An 11427-nucleotide genomic window follows, 5' to 3' on the forward strand; every position below is an offset into this window, starting at 1 on the left:
AAAAAACTGTGGACTTCATCTCTTAATTACATCCTTTGAATATCCTATTTATTACATTTGTTATTTTACTAATAAGCTACAAAAATCATTTATTTCAGCTTTTAAAAACCTTAGCCCCTCAATCTCCTCAGCGTACACATAAGCAACCAGCTTCCTGATCTGCAGCTACTTTATCTCACAGGCTTCTAGCTTTTGGAGACATGAGGGAGAGAGGGCGTGTAGTGTAAAAACACGCAGTTCATGCCAACATTGTTCTATATTTATCATAGGCAGTGAACTCCTGTAGCACGTTCAACCCCCGAACAGGATTCATGTTAACGAGTTTTCTTTTCTTTTCTCGTAAGAATGGGAACTACATTTTGGATTGTTTCAGTGTTTTTTCTGGTGACTTCTCTGTTTGACTTCCGTGTCTACAGTTGTGGTAAGTGAAGCAGTTTCTATCTGTAATTCACAAAAGGGGGGCTATTGTCATGAAGTCATATTAATAATCATATTATTAATCAATCAGTTAATAATCAGATGATTAATTATTACTGTGACTATCTCTACTGAACTGCACCTTTACAGTTCACAACACACAGACTGTAATGGTCTCAATGCAAAAGTAGGAAATGGGTTTTCAGCATCTTGAATTAACAACTAAATGACTGTGAAGAAAGATAAGAAAATATTTGTGATAAATAAAAACAGACAGCATGACTTCTTGTAGCTACTGTAGATGTAGAGTGTACAAGGTTTTTTTTAATGTGGATGTTGCATTTATTTTGCTTATTACATGCTGTACTGTAAATCTAAAATTGATGTAGAAGATGTATAGCTTGTGATTGTGGAATTACAATTTTAGATGTTTTGGCAGTATATGATTGCGACTCTGTTTAAAATCACGTTCTCTAATGTCTTTCTTACAGATCCAGACTGTAGAGATCCCCCTGTGATCACTCCACCCAGACTGGTGGTGAAGCATGGTGACCCAGTCAATGTCTCGTGCTCCGTGTGTCCAAACTGTATATACCCTGTTTATGATTTTGAAAAATCATTGGGAAAGACAACAAAAAACGCAAACACAATTCTGTGGGAAGTTGAAGAGATGACTGAATGGAACACAGCTGCCTTCTGCTACTATACTGATGATTCTGGTCGCCAGTCTTCTACCAACCTGCCCATAACTGTGTACAGTAAGTTAACTCACTGTTGAATAAAATCCACACACCAGTGAGTCTTTCCTTTATTTGTTCTTTCATATACAGAGATCACGATTCACATCCAGCTGGTCTTTGTATTTCTGTCTCTTACATCTCTGTTTGTCTCCACAGAGCCTCCAGACAAGGTCTCCTTCAGCTTCGTTAATCACATTGGGCCGATGTTTGAGAATCGTCCCTACACTCTGCAGTGTGAAGTACAGGACGTCGCTCCTATTCAAAACCTGACTGTGACCTTCTACAAAGGACAAACACTGCTGACTCAACTACAATCCACCAAGACAGGAGAGAAACCAGTCAGTGAGACCTTCTATCATCACATCACCCCCACTAAAGACGACGATGGAGTCCAGTTCTCGTGTGAGGCCAAACTGGAACTGGGACCTGAAGGACCACAGCCCCCTCCAATGGTGTCATCACATCCAGCTACTGCTTCTGTGCACTGTGAGTCTGACAACACTTATTATTATTATTATCATCATCATCATCATCATTATTATCTGGCTTCTATTGGAGTAGAGTATCATGTGATTCACAAATCCTATTTTTACATAGACAAAGGCGGTTATTACCGGGTATATTTCATTTTTCATGTATAGCATTTATAGCCTTTGTATCATTGTTGTTGGGATTATCTGGACCACAACAACAATAGCAGAAGCAAGTGAACATAGTGGAGCGTTTAGCAGCTTAAAACAACAACAGGTTTAGGTTGATTTATCCATGATAATGTTGTATAGACTCTACACACAAAGGTCAGTCAGGTGTTTGGTGTCGACTTCCTGGCAAAGGAATTGCCGGGGTTTGTGTCCACAGTCAGTGTGAGAGAGAAATTGGAGGGGCGGTGCGTGGTGCAGTGGTTAAAGCGCAAAGGAGGTTAAATTACTGTACATAAAAGGAGCAATGGTAAAACGGAAATTTTAAAAAAAAAAGAATCTAGTTAAACCTAATAACAATAGTTCACTAACAACAATACTGACTTGTATCATGCCCACCCCCAGATTAATGAAGTAAAATGATCATATGTTTTGTGTATAAAACATTGATCTGCAAAATATCTAGAAGGTCAAAAGGGTAAGAGATTAGAAAGTGAAACATTTTATTATTAAATCATGTGGAAAAGCAAAACAGCATGTTGCAGCAGAAACTGAAAGTTCATTTAAAATACCAAATTGGGTAAAGTGCTGTGGTGAAAGAAATGTGGTACTTTCCAGCTCTGCTCTTTCACATCACATGATGGATAAGATTTGATTTTCCAAAAGTTTTTCCATGTTGCCGTCATGACACAATGTCTTTCTCCCTCCCTCCATAAACACACAGATAAGCCCCGGCCTGTGGTGCTAACACAAAATAGTATCACCATCGTAGAGGGAGAGCGCCTGGAGCTGAACTGTTCGGCTGAGGGAAACCCTCAACCCTCATACTCCTGGAGCACACCGCAACCAAACTCCTCCCCTATGAACAATAGCGTTTTCATTATTGATTCTGTGACTACTCAGCAAGGAGGGGAGTACACCTGCACAGTCAGCAACAGAGTGGGGCAGGACACTGTGACGTATAATGTGGATGTCAAAGGTGAGTTTGAAGTTCGTTATTGTTAAAATTAATAGTAGTAGTAGTAGTAGTAAAATAGTTTGTGTAAAAACAGAAAAGGAAGTTCATTGTGGCTGCTCTGGTATTTGTGACATTGGTCTGACGTCTAATATTCTCTCTTCTGTTTTTTCTGCAGCCAACATCCTCGTATACATCATTATTGGGATAGTAGTTGCTTTGATTGTGATTATCATCTTCATAGCAGTACTAAGCTACAAAAAATGCCGGACGGGACAGTTTGCTACTACACCTATAGTTTGAGAGCACCCAGGTGAATTATGGCTAAAAGAAAAACAAAAGAAAACGGGTAGCAGGTATACATCATTATTGGGATAGTAGTTCCTTCGATTGTGATCTTCATAGCAGCAACAATGTACTGCTACAAAAAAAGCCGGAAGGGACAGTACAATCTGACGATAAAGGAGGTTATTCGTTTGCGCAAAGGGAAAGGACACGTTGCTCTTCCTATCTAAGATTAAGTCTGTGGGAAAGTATAGGAAATGTGTTCAGACAGCCTGCACTGGAGCAGTTGTTCTGTGTTCAACTGCAACGTTTACGATGCCGAACACCAACTCCATCAGCATCTGGCAATTGACTGATGTTAAATGATATCTCTCTCATCATCATTTCTCTCCTGATGCCCAGTGAGAGGGGAAAAAAAGAGTTCAAGTCAACTTTCAACTTGTGCTCTGAGGCCCCACAGCGTGTCGCCTTCTGGTTAATCTCACCTTGAGTAAGGTTTACTTACTGTTCTGGTATTTTCATGGGAACTGAGTAAGAAAAAATGTTAAATATCAACATGCTTGAAGTTTGAATGATGAGTTTGGTACTGTAGGGGGTTGACAAATGTGTATTTTTATTGCTCTTGCACATCATTTGTAAGACCCAGTTTTTATGTCTATTTGTAAAAGAATGATTAAAATTGAATGATAGAATGATAGAATGATTGAACTTCCCAGCCGTAACTCAACCACTGAAAGCTTGAGCTTTTAGTGTTAGGTGGGTGACAGTAAAAAGAGGAACCAAACTCATATGCTGTATAATGGTGAGCCTTACACTGTAACTTTTGTAAAGATAAGCTTTCTCTGGCTCTTTCATTGGTATTTAATGTAAAGCTGTTGCATTGAACAAGATACCCTACGATTAACAGTAATTAAAGTTGTACAGCACAATGTTGATGCACCATTATGTTAAAGCCATGATCTTCCTTTTACTATTTAACTTAAAAAACTTAAAATTAACAGACTGGCCCTATTTCACTCATCCAGTGTACGACCTTGTACCATTGTCTGACCTTGTACCATTGCATAAATAAAAAGTTTTTTTTCAGACACACTTGGCCAAGTTTTATTGTGACAAAATAAGAAAATGTGTGTAATAATCTGAACTGGAAATAATAAGTAGTTTGTAAGTTTTTACTGTTTGTGAGATTTTGTTGTTATTAGCTTGATTTTGTTAGAATTGTGAATCTCTGAGGCTTTGAGGGGAAACTCCAGTGCTTGGACTGATTCTTCAAATACACCGCACAGGGGTTTTTCCCCCCAAAATACAGACACACTACACTTAAAGCAGAAGTAAGTGGTCCGGTCGTTTTCGCTAATGCTGCGTTCCAGGCAGGCTTTTGAAATCGTAAATTACAGCTTCAAGTCACAACTTAAGACTTTGTAGCGTTCCAGGCAACCCACTCGTGTTTTTCCGACCTGTTTTACCAGTGAAAGTCACTATAACGGCCACTCGTAACTTCCGACCGGTGAACTCGTACCAGATCGAACTGGTACCACTTCACGGTCGGAAAAATACGAGTTTCCTTGAACGCACCATAATAGTCCTCGTCGCTACGTCACCACATTCACGGCGTTCCTTGGCTGCACCGCTGCACACACAGCCCTGCATGCCGTTCTCTCTCCTCATTGGATAAAAACTGTAGGATACGATAAATGTTTTCTCCTCGACTCAGAGCAGAGCAGAGTGACTGACAGACCCGTGTTTCGGTCCAAACACTCTATGTAAGTGATTGCTGTCGGAAGATATAACTATTTAAGACTTATATTAACACAAATATATCACTTACTTCTGCTTTAACTTTAATTTATTGCAAGCAGAAAAAGTAAATCATTTATTTCAGCTGTTGAAAACCTGACTTCTTACTTAGCCCCTCAACCTCCTCAGCATCCACATAGACAACTTTCTAAATACAAAAAGTAGAATATGTGACCGTTTGATCACAGGTTTCATGTCATGTCACTCAGCTCTGTTTAGGAAGCAAAGGTCTGTAAACAGGCCTCACCAGCTTCCTGATCCGCAGCTACTTTACATCACAGGCTTCCAGCTTTTGGAGACACAAGGGAGAGAGGGCGTGTAGTGTAAAAACAACATTGTTCTAGTATATTTATCAAAGGTAGTTAACTCCTGTAGCTCATTCAACCCCCGAACACCGTCAGGATTCATTTCAACGAGTTTTCTTTTCTTTTCTCATAAGAATGGGAACTACATTTTGGATTGTTTCAGTGTTTTTTCTGGTGACTTCTCTGTTTGACTTCCATGTCTACAGTTGTGGTAAGTGAAGCAGTTTCTATCTGTAATTCACAAAAGGGGGGCTATTGTCATGAAGCCATATTAATAATCATATTATTAATCAATCAGTTAATTAATAATCATATTATGATTATTAGTAATTATTACTGTGACGATCTATACTGAACTGCATCTTTACAGCTCAAAACACACAGACTGTTGTACTCTTTTGTAGATTTATTTGGGCTTTCATCCCTCTGGATTTTATTTGAGCTCATATTTGTCTGTCTAAAAAAAGTTGTTATTATTATTATTATTAGTGGTAGTAATAGTAGTCGTCGCCATAGTAATGGTCTCAATGCAAAAGTAGGAAATGGGTTTTCAGCATCTTGAATTAACAACTAAATGACTGAAGAAAGATAAGAAAATATTTGTGATAAATAAAAACAGACAGCATGACTTTGTGTAAATGTAGAGTGTAGGGGAGAGTGGGGTAAGATGAGCCAGTGGGTAAGTTGACCCACCCCTTGTTTCTAGGAAACTATAGGAAAAAATTAGCATGTGACCAAATATTTGGGAGGCAGGCATCATTTCATGGAGTCTGTGAAGGTTAGAACCATGTGAGTAAATTGGTTTAACATTTATGACCCAAAAATCTTTTTTCACTCTCGCAAGTGAATTTTGTCGATCATAAGTTTTATGAGAATTGTGTTTAGACCAAAAGGGATTATTGTAAATTTGTTTTATACATGGGTTGTGGTATCTATGAGCTACAACATGAGGTAGTAAACTTAGCATGAAACTGCACCACTTTAGCTGTGGGAGTAATAAACCCAAGCCAAGGTAGCTGTGGGGTAAGTTGATCCATTTGGCCAGGGGTAAGTTGAGCCACCTATACACTTAATGAATATATTTTGGCTGTATACGTATGTCCAAATTATTAAATCAAGATTCTGTATGTTTGTGATTACAGTAAGTATGTTCCTATAAACAGGAAAAGTTGTTTATAGTGTGCCAAACTTTACTTTCAAAGAAAAATATCTGGGATTCTTCCCAAGATGCCACGTAATTGCAAAACTCCCCAAATCTCAGTGAGTTGGTGGCTCAGCAGGAAGTTCCTGCAGTTTGTGTTCACTTGTAGCCTGGACGGGTGAAATATTAAGTAAAGTGGGAGGTAGGAGATGGATGGAAGGAAAGAAGGGGGGGTTGATCAATTTCAGAGCCGGTTCAGACCTCCATGGGGCCCTAGGCAAAATTCTGCTAAGGGCCATCCTAACTGAACACCAAAAACTTTCAACAGTCACACCTGACACCCAGTGTTTCCACTCACCCCCCCTTTAAACATATTGCACTGTTTAGTTTTAGTTTAGCTTAGTATAGTTTATTTCTGTCAATACATGTCATTAAAAGAAAAGTAACAAACCAGAAAGAAAAAAGTAAATAAAGAAAAATAACATCAATCAGAGTAAACAATAAGTAAACAGAAAAAGAAAATTTAGAATTTAGACTGTTTGTCTAACTAAGAATAAATTCAGAACAAATCAAACTAAATGTGTAAACAAACAATCATACAGTCTTACATGTTGGACATGCATGTTAATGTTTGAAATAACTCACCATTAAATAAAACTAAACTATAGATAAGGCTACTATTAATTCAGCTCCATCAAATTGGCTGCACTTGTTTTACTTTCAAATGTAGGTAATTATGTATATTATTATTTATTATATTATCATTTTTTTAGCACCATTGTCACAATATTTCACAAGTTTTATTTAATTCACTAAGATATCTGCATCTAAATTTGCCTGTATCCAAGCAACCAAATTCAATCTTAGTCAATATTTATCCATTACTTTCCATTTTTTTTCAAGTGCAGTTGTAACTACACTAGCCTACAACTAAAATCATAGAAGCCAGCAAGACGCACACAGAGACCGGGGTTCACCCAGGGCTCACCACTCTGTTAATGCAGGTCAAAGACGGACTAGTCCCTCCCACTCTCCCACCCGGAGAGGAGAGTTACCTGACTGCTGTTCCCGCAGGTCATTGTCAGCTGTTTCTTCCCCCTTAATTCCCCGAGGGATAACTCCGCTTCATCGTGGCGCGCTAGACGCTGTCTTGCTAGGAATCCGGTAGGCCAACACGTGCGGTAGGCCATTTTGCGGGGCCCTACGCAACATGCGTATTGGGTGAACCGGTACTGATCAATTTACCCCACTCCTATGAGTCACAAGACCACTTTTTTTTTTACATATTATATTTTAAAAACAGTTATATTTACACTCATTCTGTTAATTTGTAGGGATGCAAAACTTCCTGAAATATATGCAGATGTGTTAGTTAAGAACAAAACTATAATTGTCTTGATGTAGTGATCCTGAATACAAAAAGTGGCTCAACTTACCCCACTTTCCCCTACAAGGTTTTTTTAATGGGGATGTTTTTATTTTGCTTATTATTACATGCTGTACTGTAAATCTAAAATTGACGTAGAAGATGTATAGCTTGTGATTGTGGAATTACAATTTTAGATGTTTTGGCAATATATGATTGCGACTCTGTTTAAAATCACATCCTCTCATGTCTTTCTTACAGATATAAGCTGTACAGATCCTCCTGTGATCACTCCACCCAGACTGGTGGTGAAGTATGGTGACCCAGTCAATGTCTCGTGCTTCGTGTGTCCAAACTGTACATACGACGTTTATGAATTTGAAAAAGCATTTGGAAAGACAACAAAGAACGGAAACACAATTCTGTGGGAAGTTGAAGAGATGACTGAATGGAACACGATTGCCTACTGCTACTATACTGCTGAGTCTGGTCACCAGTCTTCTACCGACCTGCCCATAACTGTGTACAGTAAGTTAACTCACTGTTGAATAAAATCCACACTCACACACCAGTGAGTCTTTCCTTTATTTGTTCTTTCATATACAGAGATCAGGATTCACATCCAGCTGGTCTTTGTATTTCTGTCTCTTACATCTCTGTTTGTCTCCACAGAGCCTCCAGACAAGGTCTCCTTCAGCTTCGTTAATCACACTGGACCGATGTCTGAGAATCGTAACTACGCTCTGCAGTGTGAAGTACAGGACGTCGCTCCTATTAAAAACCTGACCGTGACCTTCTACAGAGGACAAACACTGCTGACTCAACTAAAGTCCAACCAGACAGGAGAGAAACCAGTCAGTGAGACCTTCTATCATCACATCACCCCCACTAAAGACGACGATGAAGTCCAGTTCTGGTGTGAGGCCAAACTGGAACTGGGACCTGAAGGACCACAGCCCCCTCCAGTGGTGTCATCACATACAGCTACTGTTTCTGTGCTCTGTGAGTCTGACAACACTTATTATCATCATCATCATCATTATCTGGCTTCTATTGGAGTTATCATTGGAGTATTATGTGATTCACTTAAAGCTGCCCAAATCCTATTTTTACATAGACAAAGGAGGTTATTGCCGGGTATATTTCATTTTTCGTATCATTTTTTGTATCATTGTTGTTGTGATTATCTGGACCACAACAACAAGGCCAGCAGAAGCAAGTGAACATACTGTATAGGAGCATTAAGCAGAGAAAACCTTTTAAGAGACCAACAGTAGAGCTAATAGTAAAATATAGACTATAGGTTATCCCAGATTTGTCAGGTGGTCAAATATATAGCTCCAAAATAACCACATCTGCTGGGTGTGTATGTGGATGATTGGTTAAATTACAAACGCATCCGAAATATAAATAAATATATATAATATGTGACAGCTAATGGATGGATTGCCTTGCCACAAAATTTAGCATCAGGATGGACTGAATGATCCACAGCAGTCCAATCCAACGAGATCATGAGGGGTCATTAGTTCATTTACACATTCCCATGAGCCTTAGCAGTTTATTGGTCCGTCCCATTTACACTAGAAGTCCAAACTTGGAGCTCGGGAAGTCATCTCCTCCAAGTTGAGAAGTCGAAAAAATGGCTGGTTAATATATCGAACCAAAAAAAACAACCATTTCATACTTGGAGATGTTGGATTTCAATGCTAACAATTTAAAACGTGTTTTAAAAAGCTGTACAAACTTCTAAACAAAACATGCAATGATGATAATTGATAGCAAATACTATTTTGACAACTCCAGGCTGTTTTACACATACAAACAGCATAGGAAAATGGTCAGGGATACGGACAGCAGGCTATGCACATAGAGTGCCAGCAAATGTTTAAGTGAGTGTCAGCCATCTTGAATTCTTATGTCGGGGCTTCAGGGATTCTTCCGACTTTCCAAGTTGGAGATTGGATTTCAGGGGTCGTTCCAGATTTGCAGGTACAACTTGAGCGCACCCATATGTGTTTTTAATGCTAAGAATAGCATGCTAACATACTGATATTAGTGTTTAGCTCAACTTTAACTTTAACTGAGCTACTTGCAGTCTCTCTTAAGATCATATCAATGACTACACAGAAGCTCTAAACTCAGTAAGATCATATCAATAACTGCATATTGCAGCAGAAACGGAAAGTTCATTTAAAATACCAAATTGGGTAAAGTGCTGTGGTGAAAGAAATGTGGTACTTTCCAGCTCTGCTCGTTCACAATACATGATGGATAAGATTTGATTTTCCGAAAGTTTTTCCATGTTGCCGTCATGACACATTGTGTTTCTCCATCCCTCCACAAACACACAGATAAGCCCCGGCCTGTGGTGCCAACACAAAATAATGTCACCATCACAGAGGGAGAGCATCTGGAGCTGAACTGTTCGGCTGTGGGAAACCCTCAACCCTCCTACTCCTGGAGCTCACCACAACCAAACTCCTCCCCTATGAACAATAGCATTTTCATTATTGATTCTGTGACTACTGAGCAAGGAGGGGAGTACACCTGCACAGTCAGCAACAGCATGGGGAATGACACTGTGACGTATAATGTGAATGTCAAAGGTGAGTTTGAAGTTCGTTAAAATTAATATTAGTAGTAGTAGTAGTAGTAGTAGTAGTAAAAAATTTTGTGTAAAAACAGAAAAGGAAGTTCATTGTGGCTGCTCTGGTATTTGTCTAATATTCTGTTTTTTCTGCAGCCGACATCCTCGTATACATCATTATTGGGATAGTAGTAGCTTTGATTGTGATTATCATCTTCATAGCAGTACCAAGTTACAGCTGCTACAAAAAAAGCCGGAAGGGACAGTAGAATCTGACGATAAAGGAGGTTATTTGTTTGCGCAAAGGGAATGGACACGTTGCTCTTCCTATCCAAGATTAAGTTTATGTTCCAGCCCCCCGGTTGCATGGGGCGAGGGCCCGTTCGTCGCCGCTTGCAGCTTTAATTATTTTTGTGATTTGCTGTAATTATTTCTGCTAATTCAACTAATGGATTATGTGTGGACCGAAAGATAAACAGCAGAAGATTAATGGATCTAAACAAAAATAGCCCTCCTATAAACAAAACAAAACAAAACTCTGATCTATTGGAGCCACAGGAATATCTTCTGATGTCTGTACATCATGTCTGTCAATCGATAGCATCATATGTCAACTGTGTCTTTTGTGTCTTTAGGGATACCACAAACAACCACGACAACCATGACAACCACGACGACCTTGACAACCACGACTACCATGAGAAGCAATGCCAGCAGTACCATACTGATGAACAGGTTTATAATGTGTTTTGTGTTTTTATTACATGTAATTAAGAGTCTCTGAAGCTATGAAGGTAAAGCTGAAGTCAGACGATTGGTCTCTTTTTTGTGTGTGCCTCCTTTGAGATTTCATGAGCATTCAAAAGTAGAGTCTGTAGGATTTTCCTAAAATTTAAAATATAGACTTGTACAAAAGAAATCCTGCTTAATGAGTTTTTTTTCTCTCTCTCTTTTTTTGGCAAAATAAAGTTTCAGTCATATTGTTTCACTTGTATTAGTGCCACATGGCTGAAGACTCCAAGGCATGGACCTCTGCAGATACTGAGGTCACTATTGTTATCCTGCGTGTTTCTTATTATTATTCATCTTCTGTGTCAAATTTCAGTTTGCTCCTCCTCCTAGAATTTTGAGAGCACCCAGGTGAATTATGACTAAAAAAAAAACAGGTGGCTGGATCAAGATCAGTGTGCTAA

The 11427-nt window shown here is 39.0% G+C and overlaps 1 protein-coding gene across 1 annotated transcript; it reads left to right on the top strand.

Moving 5' to 3' along the window:
- Positions 1-199: 199 nt before the first annotated feature.
- Positions 200-11375, top strand: LOC146992202 (vascular cell adhesion protein 1-like). The gene is made up of 10 exons (XM_085790276.1): positions 200-421; positions 909-1175; positions 1314-1643; positions 2520-2774; positions 2929-2939; positions 5195-5352; positions 7913-8172; positions 8317-8646; positions 9999-10253; positions 10870-11375. The coding sequence occupies exons 1-10, from the start codon at positions 346-348 to the stop codon at positions 11016-11018; spliced, it is 2091 nt and encodes a 696-aa protein (XP_085646402.1). The 5' UTR covers positions 200-345; the 3' UTR covers positions 11019-11375.
- Positions 11376-11427: the final 52 nt, after the last annotated feature.

Source organism: Trachurus japonicus, chromosome 1 (genome assembly GCF_045865225.1).
Source record: "Trachurus japonicus isolate A0001 chromosome 1, Traja_1.0".
Lineage (NCBI taxonomy): Eukaryota > Metazoa > Chordata > Actinopteri > Carangiformes > Carangidae > Trachurus > Trachurus japonicus.